Raw genomic sequence first — 22,148 nt, 5'->3', positions numbered from 1 at the left:
GAAACAGTTTATGCCAAAGTTCATCAAACACCTTCTTTTGGCTATTAGAGTTCAGGAAACTTCATAGGAAATGTCTAGTTTTAACCATACAATAGTCATAGAATTCTCTCATAACTTACTTTAATATCACATGTTTTCCTGTCATCTTTTGGCTTTCTAATATCTAGACACTTCTTTTTTTTCCCCCCTGAACTCTATGTTGAGAGTTCTTTGCGTTTACTTACCATTTTCCTGAATTTTTTTAATTTAATAAACTTGACATGTAATAGTGTGTAAATTTAAAGTGTATAGGGTGTTACTTTGATACATTTATAACTGCAACATGATTGCTCATGTAGTGGATACTTATCACCTTACATAATTATAATATAATATTACTATCTATACATACATTAGATCTCTTTGATTTACTTACTACTCATTGCAAGGTTTTACCCAAAGGTTTACTTAACATATATACTCTTTTGGGGTATTTTCTTGAACTTCTAACCTCCAAAATGATTGATCTTCAGTTACATACCCAAATGTACTGCAAATATAAAATATCCAAATGAAACTTGATTTTTCACACTCTTCTCCTATTTTTTAAAAACCAGACCAATGTTTTCCACTTACATCTCTGTCCCCAGTCTTGAATTTTGTGGGACAAGCGCATACTCAGCCCCTTGTTTTCAGTTTTTAGTTTCTACGTGTATTAATTTGTTATATACAAATTATGTCATTTTTAGTGATCTCTTATTTATTTGTAGCTCAAAATAATCTTACCAATAGCTATATACTATCCAAGATTAAAGTGCTCTGAAAATGATGTTTAATTGATACCCACATTAGAATTTCCACTGATAAATTTTGTACGATTAGGAAAGATTAACTTACTAGAGGCAAATATTACCCAAGTCCCAAAAAATGTAACTGAAATGCAGAATTTGTAATACTTACATTCTTGCAGTTAATCATTCTTATAGCAACAACTTGAAAATGAATATAATGCAAATAGTGTTAGAAGCATGAGAATTTCTGGTTACTACTGATTGAATGGGCAACAGAGGGTGAGATGGTTGGATGGCTTCCCAGATTCAGTGGACATAAATTTGGGCAAATGTATAAATATATATTATATAATATATATATCTGATTTTCTACCAAAATCAGATATAACTAATGTTTTAATTATTATATGAAGGTTCGTAGACCTTTCTGCATTGTATATTTGAATGCTGATTTTTATAGCTTACATAAACTTAATGTGAATTTGTATGTGGTGAAAAATTATCTCTGCTATACTCTCACTTTTCTTTTTAAAGAGAAAAATGTGTATCTATGGTATAATCACCCAATATGAAAATTTAGATCATAATATTGACAAAACTAGTTATCTTTGCACTTTTAAAAAATATGAATGTCTTTGAAAGATGCAAAGTATTTTCTTGAACTTTGCCTCTCAAAATATTTCACTATTAATGACTGCAATAATGAAGAATGTTTTGGAATCAGGGTTACTGCCCAAGGGTACAGGAAAGAGTTCTTTATCATGTGAAGTTTTAGATGTCAAATTGCTTTCTATTCATTTTGATGAGATGTCCAAACCCTGGAATCACTAGTTTAAACTTAAAAAATATTTGAGTATATTAGTCAAGCATTGGTGTGATAGCTAAGAAAGAACTATTGAACAACTACTATACTAAATCAAGAATTACAAAGTTCTTAAACTCTGGGTTTAAAATATTACTCAAATATGCATTGAAGATATAGAAATTTCAGAGGGAAGAAAACTCTTAATCTGTGAAAGAAAGGATGAAAGCTTTAAATGTAGACTGAACAAATGAATATTCCATGGTGTAACTGCATGAGTTAAGACCTAATGACACCAAAACCTGTATCAAATACAAGCATCAATAATCTTGAAAAAAAGGCACATGATACTTTGTGGTAATTTCAGAATAGATACAATTCCATAGTCACACAGTGAGTTGAAATAAAAATGATAAATAGTTTATAGATGATAACTTGGTAAATACACATAAAAGTTCTAAATTAATATCTCCTTTTTCTTTAAATGTTATTTTTAAGAATTATTATGAAATCATGGCAATATTTTCTTTAAAAAGATGCCTTTGCCGACATTTTATCAATTATACAAAACAAAGATACATAAAAGTTTGCTGGAAACTGGTTTAAAATTGTGGTGCATTCATAAAGCTATTTCAATATAGGTGAGATTTTTAAGTAATAAGATCAAAAATAAAAACAGATTTAAAGACTGTAGTTATACAAATACAGTGACTTGAAATTAAATAGATATAAATTCTGTACTTATCTTTTAGAGGTGTAAAAATATTTATTATTTATTTTAAGGTGAACAGCTTGTGAAAATTGTGTATTAATCTGTACAAATTTGACCTTCAGCTTAAGTGTCTTACTATCAGATTCAACCCAAAAGCAAAAAAAAAATGATACCACTATTCAACTGCTTGACAGCTAAAACAATGAAGAGGTGTTAGTTAAGAATTTGGCCAGATTGGAGGGTAATAACATAAACAAAGAGGGTGATAATTTCATGGTATGCATAATTTTATTCACTAGCAAAACTACTGTTTCAAATGTAAAAAAGAAAAAATTCCATTTTAAATACAAGGACATATAAAATTGAAACAATCAAACTCAGTGACAAAACAGTTTCAAGATAAAATCCAAATAGGAGAGAATATAGGTTTGAATGTATTATATAAGCAAATAAGTATATGTTTATACAACAATATATCTTAGCATTGACTATAAGTCTAGAATTGTGTTAGTTTGGGTAGTTAAGCTAGTAAAAAGGACAACAGTCCCTGATTAATTTAACAGACTTAATTTCTCTGAAGAAACATTAAGACAGAAGTAGCAATTATTTGTTCAGTTCAGTCGCCCAGTCGTGTCCGACTCTTTGCGACCCCATGAATCACAGCACGCCAGGCCTCCCTGTCCATCACCAACTCCCAGAGTTCACTCAAACTCATGTCCATCAAGTCGGTGATGCCATCCAGCCATCTCATTCTCTGTCGTCCCCGTCTCCTCCCACCCCAATCCCTCTCAGCATCAGACTCTTTTCCAGTGAGTCAACTCGTCGCATGAGATGGCCAAAGTATTGGAGTTTCAGCTTTAGCATCAGTCCTTCCAATGAACACCCAGGATTGATCTCCTTTAGAATGGACTGGTTGGATCTCCTTGCAGTCCAAGGGACTCTCAAGAGTCTTTTCCAGCACCACAGTTTAAAAGCATCAATTTTTCAGCGATCAGCTTTCTTCACAGTCCAACTCTCACACCCATACATGACCACTGGAAAAACCATAACCTTAACTAGACAGACCTTGGTTGGCAAAGTAATGTCTCTGCTTTTTAATATGCTGTCTAGGTTGGTCATAACTTTCCTTCCAAGGAGTAAGCGTCTTTTAATTTCATGGCTGCAGTCTCCATCTGCAGTGATTTTGGAGCCCAAAAAAATAAAGTCTGACACTGTTTCCACTGTTTCCCCATCTATTTCCCATGAAGTGATGGGACCAGATGCCATGATCTTCGTTTTCTGAATGTTGAGCTTCAAGCCAACCTTTTCACTCTCCCCTTTCACTTTCCTCAAGAGGCTTTTGAGTTCCTCTTCACTTTCTGCCATAAGGGTGGTGTCATCTGCATATCTGAGGTTATTGACATTTCTCCCGGCAATCTTGATTCCAGCTTGTGCTTCTTCCAGCCCAGCGTTCCTCATGATGTACTCTGCATATGAGTTAAATAAGCAGAGTGACAATATACAACCTTGACGTACTCCTTTTCCTATTTGGAACCAGTCAGTTGTTCCATGTCCAGTTCTGACTGTTGCTTCCTGACCTGCAGGTTATGGGAGCACAAATAAGGTCCAGTAAACATGGGCAATAGTTTTAGAAGACTTTTCAGACAAGATAGGTACATTCAGGGGGGTATAGTCATAGACTAGAAGACTTTTCAGTAGAAATGATACGCAAAGTGAAAATCACAAGTGAATAGTTGAGGCCATGTTGTTTGGGACACTGGGAAGTAGGATCAGTGTAGAAGGAAAGAGATAAAAGGAGAGATTTTTTTTAAACATATAATCATTGTGAAGCACTTACTTGCAATACCTATCCCATGGTAATTTCTCACTAAACAGAATCTCTTCTCTTGATTATAAGGAATAAGGAATAGAAAGAAGATATGAGTTACACAGAGCAAAATCCCACAATGGATTTGTGAGTTTTATATCACATCAATTATCTGTAGGAGTTCAGAAAATAACAGCTGATACATAACAGCTGAAGCACAGCCCATACATCACATTTTATTATAAATGTATTACTTCTTCTGGTCATTTTTAAAATATATGGTAGAGATTATTATCATTCCAATTGCAAAGAATAAACAACTGAAGGCCTGAGAGTTCAAGACACATCCCAAGTTTATGCCAACAAAGGTTGGAAAGCCAGGTGTTGAATGATGAAAATCTCGCCTCATATCTGCTCTTATCGCCAGACAGCTGCCACTACCCCTAAGACTTATGGAGACACTCAAGACAGGTGCATGGAGAGTACATTTAGTATTAAATTTGATTTTGAACTTAGAGACTGTGATAACAAGGTGTTAGAGCATTACCACACTTAACGGACTGAAAGAGTTAGAGAAATATGTGGGGGTTTTTCCCAGTTATATATCATTGGACCAAACACTTCTTCACATGTAGCAAATAAACTGTGCATTAAAATTTTCTCTGAATTGTGTATCCAGTGGATACTGAGTGTAAATTGTACACTAGCAGAGAAACATAAGGAGAGTTAGAGCAGTCATCCAACAATGTGGAAGCTGCATGTTAAAAAACAAACTAAAGGAACATAAATACGTTTGGTCTTAGTGGAAAACTGTAAAACACAAGTCACAGATATATTGGCAGAACCTGTGTGTAGGGCCCTAGTTGTTACATATTTACAGTCTATCATGACCAGATCTTCTAGAAAAGACATGAAGCAAATGATTATATTTAATTCATCTTCAAATTAGAAAGGAATTTTAGCTGTAAGAAAAATCATAAGTGTGTTAAATCACAACATGGTGGATCAAATCTAATTACATGAGAAAATTCTGTCTTGGGTATAGATTAAAAATATGAAATAAAATATGAAAATGGGATTATAGATAATTTTTAAGATATGTTTAATTTCTATCACAAAACTGTCAAAACAATAAAATAAACAATTGAATAACCTAGCCACCAGAGTATTGGCAATACCAATTTGTTTATTTTTTTTTAAAAAACAATTTTAGGAATCTTTACTTAAAAACAAACTTATCTTAAAATGGAGTAACTTTGGTTTTACGAGCAGCGAGCAAAGTACAGAAGCAAAAATGCATTCAGTTCAGTTCAGTTCATTTCAGTCGCTCAGTCATGTCTGACTCTCCGCGACCCCATGAATCACAGCACGCCAGGCCTCCCTGTCCATCACCAACTCCCAGAGTTCACTCAAACTCATGTCCACAGAGTCAGTGATGCCATCCAGCCATCTCATTCTCTGTCGTCCCCTTCTCCTCCCGCCCCCAACCTTTCCTAGCATCAGAGTCTTTTCCAGTGAGTCAACTCGTCGCATGAGGTGGCCAAAGTATTGCAGTTTCAGCTTCAGCATCAGTCCTTCCAATGCATTTACAGGAGCATTAAGTTCTACATTAGGTCACAGCGTCTAATCTGAAATCACACCCATAATATCATTTTTCAGGATATCTGGGAAATACTTATTTCCCAGGATGTCTGAACTATAGCTACTCTATTTTGACTTTTAATTGTAAAAAAAAAAATTTTTTTAATAGCCAAAGCAGATTTCACCATTAATGACGTCAGTGTTTTTCTAGGTATGAGAAGATGCAAGAATTGGAACTCGTAAAACCTTTTTCTGAAAACATCTAACTATCTGAAGGCCTGTTCTGCCAGTTTTTTGTTTTTTTCAGAGCACAGAGTGCCTCATTCCTGATTTTCACCCTGAACTTCTTTCAGGGAGTGTTGAAGGTCAGCAGCTTGCAATGGTCATGATGTAATCTTTGTAGAGGCAGCTGGCAAGTACCAACTTCCAGTCAGCAGGGTCCCTTCATAGCCACATATCTGACCATGTGACACCATTTCATGGCCATCGTGTCTGGTAATTCAGTTTTTAGAAGAGAAAAATATTAAAACATAGATGGAGAATCTACATCTCTCTCTAGTAGTCATTCTTTATTGCTGTCTGACTTTAATACCACTTTATTCAAATAAGCATCAGATAAAATATTTTCAAATTTTATATGAATAGAATAGATTTCAGTAGTCAGTGATGAAAAACCACACAATCACAACTTTCATTCTGTTGGCACTGATGGATAACCATCAACTTAAGATTCCAATTATCATGTTTCTATCTCTCACATACATGTTGAGTATAACTGGGAATCTGACCAGCATATTCCTCACTTTAGTGGATCCACACCTTGGCTCAGATGATAAAGTGTCTGTCTGCCTGCAATGCAGGAGACCTGGGTTTGATCCCTGGGTTGGGAAGATCTCTTGGAGAAGGATATGGCAACCCACTCCAGTACTCTTGCAAAGAAAATTCCATGGACGGAGGAGCCTGGTAGGCTCCAGTCTATGGGGTTACAAAGAGTCAGACATGACTGAGCAACTTCACTTTCACCTTAAAACACCCATGTACTATTTCCTACAAAAGTTTGCTTTAATAGAAATTTCATTTACAACTGTTTATATCCCTAGATATTTGTACAACATAGCAACAGGTGACAGGTCAATTACATATATTATTTGTATTATTCAAGTGTTTTTTACAGATGTCTTTGGAGTAACAGAGTTTTTTCTCCTGGCCGCCATGTCCTATGACCGTTATGTAGCCATCTGCAAACCCCTGCATTATGTGACCATTATGAACAGCAGAGTCTGCCAGAGGCTTGTCCTCTGCTGTTGGCTGTCTGGCTTGTTGATCATACTACCACCACTTATTCTGTTCCTAAATTTAAAATCCTGTGACTCAAATGACATTGATTATTTTTTCTGTGATGCATCTCCTATCTTGAAGATTTCATGCTCAGACACATGGTTCATAGAACAGTTGGTTATTTTCTCTGCTGTGTTGATCTTCATTCTGACCCTTGTATGTGTTGTTCTATCCTGAATTTACATCATCAAAACCATTTTAAGACTCCCTTCTGTTCAGCAAAGAAAAAGAGCTTTTTTCTACCTGTTTTTCTCATATGATTGTGGTTTCCATCACCTATGGAAGCTGTATTTTCATCTACGTCAAACCTTCAGCAAAGGAATCAGTGGCTATTAACAAGGGTGTGACTGTGCTAATGACATTTATTGCTCCCATGTTGAACCCATTCATTTACACTCTGAGAAACAAACAAGTGAGACAGTGATTTATTTCAAAAAACTCACACTGGTGTCCAAGAAGTAAAAGAGTGCTTATGTCCAGTAATAAAATACCAAATCAAGCATAAGCCATTAAGTCCCCAAATCTGTCTGTCTCTTTTTGATCTGATCTCTATTCAGGTCAATTTTCTCAAACTTTTCTTACACCCAGAAAGAACACTGTCTACTGCATGAGTTCTCTCCTTTATTTCCTCTGCAAACAAGTCTTCCTAGAAAAAAAACTCAATCAGAAGACATGATAATAATTATCTAGTAAAAATAAGCCTGATTCTACTCTAATGCAGCGAGCACAATTGAAGGGAAGAAAAAAATTGAATGCAAATCAAATAGGGAAATTATATTTTATTGGACTTGCAAAAAATGATTTAAGGTGCTCTTCATATCTTCCAATATAAATGTTGCTGACATTTTTAACTGATTAAAATTTTTTTAGTGTTTATCTCTTGACAGTTCATCATTCAGACTTCTTTTAAATTGGTAATATCCTTAAACATGTTTACCTCACCAATCATCCTATAATACTAAAACAGTTTTAAATCACATATGGTTTTTCCAGTGGTCATGTATGGATGTGAGAGTTGGACTGTGAAGAAAGCTGATCGCTGAAGAATTGATGCCTTTGAACTGTGGTGCTGGAGAAGACTCTTGAGAGTCCCTTGGACTGCAAGGAGATCCAACCAGTCCATTCTAAAGGAGATCAATCCTGGGTGTTCATTGGAAGGACTGATGCTAAAGCTGAAACTGCAATACTTTGGCCACCTCATGCGACGAGTTGACTCACTGGAAAAGAGTCTGATGCTGGGAGGGATTGGGGTGGGAGGAGAAGGGGACGACAGAGAATGAGATGGCTGGATGGCATCACCGACTCGATGGACATGAGTTTGAGTGAACTCCGGGAGTTGGTGATGGACAGGGAGGCCTGGCGTGCTGTGGTTCATGGGGTCGCAGAGTCGGACACGACTGAGTGACTGAACTGAACTGAACATGATTCTATTGAAAAGTAAAGAAAACTAAAATCAATACATGTACAAATAAGTGCCATTTTAAATAGCAGCAGAATATGATATCTAGGATCCTGCAGTTTATTCAAAAATAAATGAGCACACACAATGTTGAAATTAAAAATTTTTAAATTTACAGATTATACAGAATAAATAGTATCTTGAATAAATGTAAGGAAAATCTCTTTTCTAAATACATATACAATTATTTTAAGTACAATGTCAAAATTTTTTTTTTTTTAGTTTTTTTTTTTTTATTTTAATTGGAGGCTAATTACTTCACATTATTGCATTGGTTTTGCCATACATTAACATGAATCTGCCCCGGGTGTACGTGTGTACATGTACACATATTGAACCCCCCTCCCACCCCATCCCATCCCTCTGGCCATCCCAGTACACCAGCCCCGAGAATCCTGTATCATACATTGAACCTGGACTGGTGATTCGTTTCACATATGATAATATACATGTTTCAATGCCATTCTCCCAAATCATCCCACCCTCACCCTCTCCCACAGAGTCCAAAAAACGTTCTATACATTTGTGTCTCTTTTGCTGTATGGTATACAGGGTTATTGTTATCATCTTTATAAATTCCATATATTTGCGTTGCTGCTGCTGCTGCCACTGCTGCTAAGTCACTTCAGTCGTGTCCGACTCTGTGTGACCCCATAGACTGAAACCCACCAGGCTCCCCCGTCCCTGGGATTCTCCAGGCAAGAACACGGGAGTGGGTTGCCATTTCCTTCTCCAATGTGTGAAAATGAAGTCGCTCAGTCGTGTCCGACCCTTAGCGACCCCACGGACTGCAGCCTACCAGGCTCCTCCATCCATGGGATTTTCTAGGCAAGAGTACTGGAGTGGCTAGCCATTCAGTTCAGTTCAGTTCAGTCGCTCAGTCCTGTCTGACTCTCCGCGACCCCATGAATCACAGCACGTCAGGCCTCCCTGTCCATCACCAACTCCCAGAGTTCACTCAAACTCATGTCCACAAAGTCAGTGATGCCATCCAGCCATCTCATTCTCGGTCGTCCCCTTCTCCTCCCGCCCCCAACCTAGTGTACTGTATTGGTGTTTTTCTTTCTGGCTTACTTCACTCTGTATAATAGGCTGGAAATAGAACTGCCATACGACCCAGCAATCGCACTCCTGGGCATACACACCAAGGAAACCAGAATTGAAAGAGACCCATGTACTCCAATGTTCATTGCAGCACTGTTTATAATAGCCAGGATATGGAAGAAACCTAGATGTCCATCTGCAGATGAATGGATAAGAAAGTTGTGGTACATATACACAATGGAGTATTATTCAGCAATTAAAAAGAATACATTTGAATCAGTTCTAATGAGGTGGATGAAACTGGAGCTTATTATACAATGTCAAAATATTAATTGCAGTTGAGGAATTAAAGAATCTATTACTATTTTCAAAATTGCTCAATTGCCAAAATAAAATATGACATTCAAACTCTAAATGTACACACATTAAGCAATAATTTTTTATATATCATTAAAACAAAAATTTTTAAGAAAAATCAAGGAAACCAAACCAGCAATATACATGGAAGTCTAAAATAATTTAAAAGTAATCTGAATGAAAAGTTAAAAAATAATAGGCAATTTTTTTCATGAAATCAACAGCTTATAGATTGCTGCTGCTGCTGCTGCTTATAGATTAGAAGATGGCAAAATGTCAATTTCTCTCAAACAGTTCATAAAACTACTATATAACCTTTCATATTAAGTTTTCTGCAACCCTTCTAAGAAGAAGGTCTCATGGCCATCCTTTGGACTTTCTCTTGTTATCTCTATGATTTTGCATTTTCTGTTGCTTCTGAAAAAAATAAATGTTTTTTCCCTCATCTTTCCATTATACTTCTAGTTTTCACATAGGTCTCAATTTACATTTCATTTCCACTAAAGGCCATTTCTTCTCCCCCACCCCAATCAAAATCACACAAACATATAAACCAGGTCTGAAGAAATTATCTATTCAACCCGCTGTTTTGAACTAAGCTTTCTCTTCTATAGCAGCAATGTCACTAAAACTTTTTTTTATCTTGCTCTTTAAACTCTGCCATAATGATAAAAACTGTATAAAAAATTCATGTATATAAAAGCAGTAAACAAATTAAACTGAAAACATTGCCTTCAAATATATTAAATGAAAAAAATCTCACAGCCCTTGAAAAAAGAATTATTTATTAAGGAAAATCCCAAACTCTTACATGAAAAAAATAATCAGATGGATGTGATTACAGATTAAGGTGACAGTCCAGGAAGATCCCGAGTTTCCTTTATCTCATGGACATTTCAAAACTACAGCTGTATACAGAACAATTGCCCCTGAGAATGACTAAGACTAGCAGAACAGATTTTCTACAATAAAGAATATTTTTGAAAGGCCACATCAAGATTGGTGAGAGAGACAGAAATGCAGTCCGGTCAGATCCCACACCCATGACATGGAGACCCACAAGGAGGATGGATACAACTACTCACTAAGGAGCAAGGAGTCTGAAGCTCCCCTTATCAAACTCCCCAGCCCTGGGGACCTGCACCAGGAAAAGGAACTTTGAAACTTCCAGCTTTGGAAGTTTCATAACAGGATTTATGTTAGGGAGAGCCAGAGGGCTATGGAAAACTGAGACTCCACTCTTGAAGGGTCTTGCGCAAACTCACTCTAAGTCCTAGTGCAGAGTTAGCAGCTTAACAAGAACTTGGGTGACAGGACAAAGAGATCCACTGACTAATTTTAGGGCAGGTACCAGATGGGCAGGGATCTGCAGGAAATTTCTCCAGTACGAAGTGCTGGCAGACGTCACTGCTTTACTCCTCACCACACAGCTAGCCATCACTGGCAGGTGCCATTTCTGTCATTCTCAATCAAACTAGCTGACATAAGCATACCTTTCTTCTGTAGCCAGTTTGTTGATTAATTTTAATCATGAAGTGGTTTCAATTTGTCAAAAGCATTTTCTGCATCTAATGACATGGTCATGTTGTCTGTATCCTTCATTCTGCTTGTTGTCGTTGTTTGGTCTTTCAGTCATGTCAGATTCTTTGTGATCCCATAGACTGCAGCAAGCTGGCTTCCCTGTCCTTCACCATCTCCTGAAGTTTGCTCAAACTCGTGTCAACTGAGTCAGTGATGCCATCCAAACATCTCATCCTCTGTTGCCTCTTCTCCTCCCACCTTCAATCTTGCCAGCATCAGGGTCTTTTCCAATGAGTCAACTCTTCACATCAGGTGGCCAAAGCATTGGATCTTCAGGTTCAGCATCAGTCATTCCAAGGAATATTCAGGATTGATTTCCTTTAGGATTGACTGGTTTGGTCTCCTTGCTGTCCAAGGGACTCACAAGAGTCTTCTCCAGCAGCACAGTTCAAAAGCATCAATTCTTCACTGTTCAGCCTTCTTTATGGTCCAGCTCTCACATCTGTACATGACTATGGGAAAAATCATAGCTTTGAATATACGGACATATGTCAGCAATTGATCCCTCTGCTTTTTAATACATGGTCTAGGTTTCTCATAGCTTTTCTTCCAAGGATCACTTGTCTTTTAATTTCATGGTTGCAGTCACCATCTGCAGTGATTTTGGAGCCCAAGAAAATAAAATCTGTCACTGTTTCCATTTTTCCCCATCTATTTTCCATAAAGTGGTGGGACCAGATACGATGATCTTAATTTTTTGAACGTTGAGTTTTAAGCCAACTTTTTCACTCTCCTCTTTCACCTTCATCAAAAGGCTCTTAAGTTCTTCTTCACTTTCTGCCATTATGGTGGTATCATCTGCATATCTGAAGTTATTTATATTTCTCCCGGCAATCTTGATTTCAGTTTGAGCTCCATCCAGCCAGACATTTCACATGATGTACTCTGCATGTGAGGGCTTCCCTGGTGGCTCAATGGTAAAGAATCCACCTACAATGCAGGAGCCGTAGGAGACATGGGTTCAGTCCCTGGGTCAGAAAAATCCCCTGAAGGAAGGCATGGCAACCCACTCCAGTATTCTTGCCTGGAGAATTCCATGGACAGAGAAGTCTGGCAGGCTACAGTCCATGGGGTTTCAAAGAGTCAGATACAATGCACGCACTCTGCATATAAGTTAAATAAACAAGGTAACAATATATAGCATTGATGCAATTCTTTCCCAATTTGGAACCTGTCCTTTGTTCCACAACCAGTTTTAAATGTTGCTTCTTGACCTGAATACAGGTTTCTCAGTAGTCAGGTAAGGTGGTCTGGTATTCTCTTCTCTTAAAGAATTTTATGGTTTGTTGTGATCCACACAGTCAATGTGGAGAAGGAAATGGCAATCCACTCCAGTACTCTTGCCTGGAGAATTCCGTGGATGGAGGAGCCTGGTGGGCTACAGTCCATGGGGTCGCAAAGAGTCAGACACAACTGAGCGACTTCACTTTCTTTCTATATTTCCTTTTAGAGAAGGAAATGGCAACCCACTCCAGTGTTCTTGCCTGGAGAATCCCATGGACGAAGGGGCTTGGTGGGCTATGGTCTATGGAGTTGCAAAGAGTCAGACACGACTAAGCAACTAACACACATACATACACAGTCAATGGCTTTAGCATAGTCAATGAAGAAGTTTTTTTTTTTAATTACTTTGCTTCCTCTGTGATCCAACTGATGTTGGTAATTTGATCTCTGGTTCCTCTGCCTTTTCTAAATCCAGCATGCAACATCTGGAAGTTCTCGATTCACATACTGTTGAAGCCTAGCTTGAAAGATTTGACCATTACCTTGCTAGCATGTGAAATGTGTGCAATTGTGCACTAGTTTGATCATTCTTTGGCACTGCCCTTCTTTGGTATCAGAATGAAAACTGACCTTTTCCAGTCCTGTGGCCACTGCTGAGTTTTCCAAATTTGCTGGCATACTGAATTCATCACTTTCACAGCATCATCTTTTAGAATTGAAATAGCTCAGCTGAAATTCCATCATCTCCCTTAGCTTTGTTCATGGTAATTCTTCCTAAAGCCCACTTGACTTCCCACTCCAGTATGTCTGGCTCTAGTTGGGTGATCACATCATCGTGGTTATCTGGGCTATTAAAACCTTTTTTGTATAGTTCTTCTGTATATGCTTGCCACCTTTTCTTAATATCTTCTGCTTCTGTTAGGTCCATACCGTTTCTGTCTTTTATTGTGCCCATCTTTGCAAGAAATGTTCCCTTTGTATCTTCAATTTTCTTGGAGAGATCTCTAGTCTTTCTCACTCTATTATTTTCCTCTCTCGCTTTGCACAGTTCAATTAAGAATGCTTTCTTATCTCTCCCTGCTATTCTTTGGAACTATGCATTCAGTTGGGTATATCTTCCCCTTTCACTCACTTCACTTTCTCTTTTTTTCTCAACTGTTTGTAAGCCTCCTCAGACAACCACTCTGCCTTCTCATATTTCTTTTTCTTGGAGATGGGTTTGGTCACCACCTCCTGAACAATATTATGAACCTTCCGCCATAGTTCTTCAGGCATACTGTCTACCAAAACTAATCTCTTGAATCTATTTGCCTCCTCCTTTTCTTACCAATGCGTGTATTTATATAGTCTTATAAACAGAAAATAGCTATTATGAATGTCTTTTTAAAAGTGTATGATTGGGCTTGATTTCTGTTTAATTTAGCAATGTTTAATACATTTGCATTTTCTGTAAGTACCACTAAAATCATGTTTAAATCTACTCTCTCACTATTTGCTTTCATATTTGACTCATATGCTCTCTCTCGTTTGTTCTCTCTCCATCCCTCTAGTATATAAGATGAAAGAAAAGTGACCATTTACAACCCACAGCTCAAGAAATTACAAGTGCATATACTGCAGTTTGTTTTTTCTTTTTAAGTACACAGGTTTGCTCCAAATTTACTCCACAAATTTATTGTGAAAATAAAGCATATGTTTATTTGAATTAAAAGAAAACTCTTTGTATGAACCCATATAGCACATCTTAGGAATGCTCAAAGAGGAGATTAAAAAAATATTTTTTTTATTTTTTTAATTTATTTATTTTAATTGGAGGCTAATTAATTTACAATATATTTTTAGAATATTAAAGAGAGTTATCATTTGCTTTGAGTTTTCTAGTGTTTTCCAAATTTGTTATCTTGCTTAATGATTGAGACAAAAGTAGCAAGTGGGATAAAGTTGTGATCTTTCATGTGATAAGGAAGAAATGCAGAAAAAGCAAACTACTTCTCGCCCTTCTGATTTTTTACTGTTTTGTCTTCACCTGTGCCTGTTGCTATTGTTGCATCTTTGTGTCTCTAAGGACACTGCCCACCTATTGCATCTCTCAGGACTTTTGCCCAAGTTCATTACAAAGGAGACTCATTAGTGATGTTGGAATCTGGGTCACCAAGGGCCCAGTTGTTTATTATTTACTTGGAGGTTTAGCAAATAAATCAAATATAAATCTTAATAGTGTAAAAGCTTCTTACCCTAACCAGAGAAGTCATAATATCAATGATTTCAGAGCAAGAGGGGGAAATAGTTGAACAATATTTTACTTTCAGTCAAGACAGAGCTAGAAATATTTGCTAGGTATAAAGGTGACCAAAGTTCTCGGTTTGAAAATTTCTGTGTATTGGAGATTAAAAGACTCACAGTTTTAGTTACCGTGACCCTCCCATATCACCAGTCAGGTAAGTGAAGTCATAAGCTGAAAATGAAGTCTCTCACAAATTTTTTCTAATAGATTCACTTCATTAAATTAGGCTTTATGATTCTTTTTGTTAGAGAACCTGCTTAAGCTATTACTAACTCTCAGAGGAGTAAGAAGAGTGGCCATTTCTTTTACTTTCATGTTTAATAGATCTATCGGATGATTTTTCTCTGAGAAGCAGATTTCATGAGATTTACCAAAATCAGATGTAATCAATATCTGAATCATTATATGAAGATCCACAAATATCTCTGCACTATATATTTTTAAAACATATTCCACCTTATTTATTTATTTGTTGTTCTACTGGGTCTTTGTTGCCGTGCATGGGCTTTTTCCAGTTGCGGTGAGTGGGGGGCTACTCTCTAGTTGCCATGTGCAGGCTTCTCATTGTGGTGGCTTCTCTTGTTGCTGAGCATGGACTCAAGGGCACATAGACTTCAGTAGCTGCAACACGCAGGCTCAGCAGTTATGGCTCATGGACTCTAGAGTCCAGGCTCAGTAGTTGTGGACTTAGTTGCTCCACAGCACATGGAATCTTCCCAGACCATGGCTGGAACCTGTGCCCCTTCATTGGCAGGTGGATTCTTTACCACCGGACCACCAAAGAAGTCCTGCATTGTGTTTTTTCAATGCTGGTTTTTATAGTTTACATAATGATGATGTGAATTTATATGTAGTGAGAAGTGATCTCTGCCACATTCTCATTTCCTTTTTTAAAGAGATTAAAAAGTGTATATATATATATATATGTATGTATATATATATGTATATATTTCAAAATCATCCAATATGACAACTTACATAATAATATAGACAAAACTAGTTATCTAGACACTTTTAAAAATATGAAAGTCTTTGAAAAATGCAAAATGTTTTCTTAAACTTTGCCTCTTAAAAAACTGTCATTATTAATGACTGCAATAATTGAAGAATGTTTTGGAATAAGGGCTACCACCAAAGGTGAAGAAAAGAGCATGTTATCATGTAAAGCTTTAGATGTTACTGGGTGGAGGAATAACAGATTAGGAAGACTGAAAAGAGTATCCTTCCCTTTAATTAAAATTATCTATTGTAATTATTTTGGTGTGCCCTTAAAGTTAGTTCCTAGGAATGTCAAAGTTCTTCAAAAAAATCATTGGCATCTCTCCTGTCCTATGATGGTTACAGTAATCCTCTGGGTTTAACAGTAATAACCAGTCATACAGTAAGAGATAATCCTGCCCTAACTTCAGGATAAAGTGAATATTTTAAGAGAACAAATGACAACCAATAATATACCTAATTGAATTTCACCAGGAAATTGAAAAGCAAATTGTTTTCTATTAATTTATATGAGACACTCAAATCCTGAAGATAGTGGTTCAAAACCAAAAAATATTTGAAATATGTTAGTAAAACATCAGCATGAGAGCTGAGGAAGAACTAGTGAACAACTCTTAAGCCTAATAAAGAACTAGAAATTTCTTAAACTTTGATTTTAAAATATTCAGGAAATATGTATTGAAGAAACATAAATGGAAATTTTAGGGAGAAAAACCTCTACCTGTGAAAGACAAGGTTAAAAACCTTAAATGCAGACTGATCAAATGAATATTCCATGGTGTAAATTGTGGGAGTTAAGACTCAGTAACACTATATCAAATACAAGTGTCAATAATCTTGAGAAAAAAGCACATGATAATTTGTAGTAATTTCAGTGTGGGTGCAATTACACATTCACACAGTGATTTGAAGGAAAAAGTGATAAAGTTTATAGATGATACTTTGGTAAATGAGTACAAAATTTCTAAATAAATATCTTCTTTTTCCTTGAGATTTCCAGAAATTATTGTGAAATCAAGTAATAATGTTTATAAAATATGCCTTTTGCAGACATTTTATCAATTGTAGAAAACAAAGATACCTAATATTGTGTTGGAAATTGATTTAAAATAACGGTGCATCTGTTTACAATAGCCAGGACATGGAAGCCACCTAGATGTCCATCGGCAGACAAATGGATAAGAAAGCTATAGTACATATACACAATGAAATATTACTCAGCTATTAAAAAGAATGCACTTGAATCAATTCTAATGAGGTGGATGAAACTGGAGCCTATTGTACAGAGCGAAGTAAGTCAGAAAGAAAAACACCAATACAGTATATTAACGCATATATATGGAATTTAGAAAGATGGTAACGATGACCCTGTATGCGAGACAGCAAAAGAGACACAGACGTAAAGAATAGACTTTTGGACTCTGTGGGAGAAGGCAAGGGTGAGATGATTTGAGAGAATAGCATTGAAACATGTATATTGTCATATGTGAAATAGATCGCCAGTCCAGGTTCGATACATGAGAATGGGTGATAAGGGCTGGTGCATTGGGATGACCCTGAGGGATGGGATGGGGAAGGAGGTGGGAGGGAGGGTCAGGATGGGGAACACATGTACACCCATGGCTGATTCATGTGAATGTATGGCAAAAACAACCACAATATACAAAGTAATTAGCTTCCAATTAAAATAAATTTTAAAAAAATAAATAAAACAGTGGTGCATTCATAAAGCTATTTCAATATAGTTGAGATTTTTAAATAGTAAAACTTTACCAAAAATAAAGAGAGATTTTAAAACTGGAGATACATAAATATAGTGAACTAAAATTAAATAAAAGTAAGTTATGACCAACCTAGATAGCATATTAAAAAGCAGAGACATTACTTTGCCAACAAAGGTCCGTCTAGTCAAGGATATGGTTTTTCCTGTGGTCATGTATGGATGTGAGAGTTGGTCTGTGAAGAAAGCTGATCGCCGAAGAATTGATGCTTTTGAACTGTGGTGCTGGAGAAGACGCTTGAGAGTCCCTTGGACTGCAAGGAGATCCAACCTGTCCATTCTAAAGGAGATCAATCCTGGGTGTTCATTGGAAGGACTGATGCTAAAGCTGAAACTCCAATACTTTGGCCACCTCATGCGACGAGTTGACTCACTGGAAAAGAGTCTGATGCTAGGAAGGATTGGGGGTGGGAGGAGAAGGGGACGACAGAGAATGAGATGGCTGGATGGCATCACCGACTCTGTGGACATGAGTTTGAGTGAACTCCGGGATGTGGTGATGGACAGGGAGGCCTGGCGTGCTGTGATTTATGGGGTCGCAAAGAGTCGGACACGACTGAGCGACTGAAATGAACTGAACTGAACCGAACTGAAGTGCACTTAACTTCTGGAGATGTAAAAATATTTATATTTTAAGATGAATAGCTTGTGAAAATTATGTATTCATATGCAAATTTCTTGGCTTTCTATTTGAGTATCTTACTGACAGATTCACCATGAAAGGAAGAATAGTCACCCAGAAGGATACAACTATTCATCTGCTTGACAGTTAAAACAAGATGCCGGTTAACAGTTTGGCCAGCATGGAAAGCAATAACTTAAACAAAGAGGGTGATACTGTCATGGTATTCATGACTGTATTCACTAGCAAAACTACTGCTTCAAATGTAAAAAAAAATCCTCCATGTTAAATACAGAGATATATAAAATTAAAATAAGATCAGCAACAAAGCAGTATGAGGATAAAAGCCAAACAAAACAAAAGATGGGTTTGAATACATAGGCAAATGAATAAGTACATATTTATACAACAATATATCGTACTATTGACTAAGCCTAAGATTGTGTAAACTTTGGTAGTAATCTCAGTAAAAAAAAAAAAAAAAAGACAAGAGTCCTGATTTTAACAAACTTAGTTTCTCAGAGGAAATGTTAAGACAGAAGTAAGAATTACTTATTATGGGAGCACAACTAAGGTCCAGTTAATATAGACAATATTTTTAGAAGACTTTTTGGTAGCAGTGATACTCTAAGTGAAAATCACAAATGAATAGTTGAGGCCAGGTTGATTGGGAGACTGGGAAGTAAAGATCAGTGTGGAAGGAGAAAGATGAGGAGTGGATTTTTTTCAGACAGACAATCATTATGAAGTGCTTACTTTCAATACCTATCCCATGGTTCAGTTCAGTTCAGTTCAGTCGCTCAGTCGTGCCCGACTCTCTGTGACCCCATGAATCACAGCACGCCAGGCCTCCCTGTCCATCACCAACTCCCAGAGTTCACTCAAACTCATGTCCACAGAGTCGGTGATGCCATCCAGCCATCCCATTCTCTGTCGTCCCCTTCTCCTCCCGCCCCCAACCTTTCCCAGCATCAGAGTCTTTTCCAGTGAGTCAACTCATCGCATGAGGTGGCCAAAGTATTGCAGTTTCAGTTTTAGCATCAGTCCTTCCAATGAACACCCAGGATTGATCTCCTTTAGAATGGACTGGTTGGATCTCCTTGCGGTACAAGGGACTCTCAAGAGTCTTCTCCAACACCAATTTCTCGCTAAATAGAATCTCTACTTTTAATTACAAAGAACATGGAATAGAAAGTATGAGTTACACAGAATAAAAGTCCAACATGGATTTGTGGGTTTTACAATCACATCAATTATCTGTAGGCATCCAGAAAATAATAGTTGACAATTACGAAGCACAGACTATGCATCAGGTTTTATTATAATGGTATTGTTTCTTCCAATCATTTTAAATATATATGGTAAAGATTATTATTATTCCCATCTTATAGATTAGAAAACTGGAAGCCTGAGAGGTCTAAACACTTGCCCAAGTTCATACTGGCATAGGCTGGAAATCCAGTGTTGAACGGTGAAGATCGTTGCCTCAGAAGGTCTGCTTTTAATTGCCATGGTGCTGCCACTACCTCTAAGACTTATGGAGAAAGTCAAGACAGGTACATGGAGAGTACATTCAGTACTAAATTTAATTTTTAGCTTAGCAGTAGTGACACAAGGTGTTAGATTATTTTCCATACTTAATGGACTGAAAGCATAAGAAAAATATGTGACTTTTTTCCAGTTGTGTATCATTGGGTCAAACATTTCTTCACATGTAGCAAATAAATTGTGCGTTAAAATTCTCTCTGAGTGTAAACTATCTGGACACTGAGTGTAAATTGCATACTAACAGAGAAATATAAGGATCAGACAATTTATCCAACAATGTGGAAGTTGCATGTTAAAACACAAAGCAAAATAACATAAACACACATTTGGTCTCAGTGGCAAAATGTAAAATGCAAGTCATAGATCGATCAACAAAGCCTGTCCATAGAGCCTAGATTAGTAGTTACATACGTACATGTTATCATGACCAAATCTTTAAGAAAAGATATGCAGCAAATAATTGTATTTAAATATTTCCCTTTAAAATAGAGAAAAAAATCTTAGTGGTAAGAAGAAATCATAAGTATATTCAGTCACAATACATTGTGGGTTCAATCTAATTACATGAGAAAATTCAGTATGGGATACAGATTAAAAATCTGAGATCAAAGATAAAAATGGGGTAGTAAAACAATATTTTTAATATAAGCTTAAAATCTATCACAAAACTGCCAAAACAATAAAATATTAATAAAATATACAATTGAGTAGCCAAGTCCACTAGAGAGTTGGCAATATAAATTACCACTCTAAAGAAAAAACTGCAAGTGAATTAATATCTAGTAGTCATTCTATATTGCTATCTGGCTTCGATACCACTTTATTGAATAAAATATCAAAGAAAATATTTTTAAATTTTATATGAAATGAATAAAATTCAGTAGCCAGTGATGCAAAACCACACAATCACAACCTTTATCCTGGTGGGACTGACAGATGACCCTCAGCTTCAGATTCCAATTTTTATGTTTCTGTTTATCACATACATGTTGAGTATAACTGGGAATCTGACCATCATATTCCTCACTTTAGTGGATCCTCACCTTAAAACACCCATGTACTATTTCCTACAAAAGTTTGCTTTATTAGAAATTTCATTTACAACTGCTTGTATCCCTAGATATTTGTACAACATAACAACAGGCGACAGGTCAATTACATATACTATTTGTATTATTCAAGTGTTTTTTACAGATGTCTTTGGAGTAACAGAGTTTTTTCTCCTGGCCGCCATGTCCTATGACCGTTATGTAGCCATCTGCAAACCCCTGCATTATGTGACCATCATGAACAGCAGAGTCTGCCAGAGGCTTGTCCTCTGCTGTTGGATATCTGGCTTGTTGATCATATTACCACCACTTATTCTGTTCCTAAATTTAAAATTCTGTGACTCAAATGTCATTGATTATTTTTTCTGTGATGCCTCTCCTATCTTGAAGATTTCATGCTCAGACACATGGCTCGTAGAGCAGTTGGTTATTGTCTCTGCTGTGCTGACCTTCATTCTGACCCTTGTGTGTGTTGTTCTATCCTACATTTACATCATCAAAACCATTCTAAGATTCCCCTCTGCCCAGCAAAGGAAAAGAGCTTTCTCTACCTGTTCTTCTCACATGATGGTTGTTTCCATCACCTATGGCAGCTGTATCTTCGTCTATGTCAAACCATCAGCAAAGGAATCAGTGGCTATTAACAAGAGTGTGACAGTGCTAATGACATCTATTGCTCCCATGTTGAACCCATTTATTTACACTCTGAGAAACAAACAAGTGAGACAAGCCTTCAGTGATTCTTTCAGAAAACTAGCACTGGTGACCAAGAAGCAAAAGACTGTTCAAGCCTAGAAATAAAGTATAAAGTAAAGCATAAACCATTAAGTGCCAAACTGTCTGTCTCTTTTTGATCTGATCTCTATTCAAGTTAATGTTCTCAAACATTTCTTGTGCCCAGAATGAACACCCTCTACCACATGAGTTCACACCTTTAATCCCCCTGAAAGCAAAATCTTTTTCTTCCTAAGAAAGTTTTTTTCTTCCTAGAAAAGATCCTAATCACAAGACATAATAATAATTATCCAGTGAATATAGTGAAAGTGAAGTCGCTCAGTCTTGTCTGACTCTTTGCTTCTCCATGGAGTATACCCCACCAGGCTCCTCTGTCCATGGGATTTTCCAGACAAGAATACTGAAGTGGGTTGCCATTTCCTTCTCCAGGGGATCTTCCCAACCCAGGGATCAAAC

The 22,148-nt window shown here is 36.8% G+C and overlaps 1 protein-coding gene and 1 pseudogene across 1 annotated transcript; both read left to right on the top strand.

Annotated features, from left to right (window-relative positions):
- The first annotated feature begins 6,338 nt into the window (after nt 1-6,338).
- Nucleotides 6,339-7,472, top strand: LOC129536557 (olfactory receptor 6C2-like; annotated as a pseudogene).
- A 13,314-nt stretch (nt 7,473-20,786) lies between these two features.
- LOC129536376 (olfactory receptor 6C2-like) lies at nt 20,787-21,752 on the top strand. Its single transcript, XM_055395242.2, has one exon. It carries the CDS (start codon nt 20,799-20,801, stop codon nt 21,750-21,752), a length of 954 nt encoding a protein of 317 aa, XP_055251217.2. The 5' UTR covers nt 20,787-20,798.
- The last annotated feature ends 396 nt before the right edge of the window (nt 21,753-22,148 follow it).

Source organism: Moschus berezovskii, chromosome 6 (assembly GCF_049115385.1).
Source record: "Moschus berezovskii isolate FMDL1 chromosome 6, NW_MosBer_1.0, whole genome shotgun sequence".
Taxonomy (NCBI): Eukaryota; Metazoa; Chordata; class Mammalia; order Artiodactyla; family Moschidae; genus Moschus; species Moschus berezovskii.
Note: the sequence above shows the minus strand (reverse complement) of the source record. Positions and strands in the feature narration are given on the sequence as shown.

Bases quoted from the DNA above. Each gene is read 5' to 3' on its own strand.
- LOC129536376 (XM_055395242.2), top strand. From the start codon at position 20,799: ATGCAAAACCACACAATCACAACCTTTATCCTGGTGGGACTGACAGAT.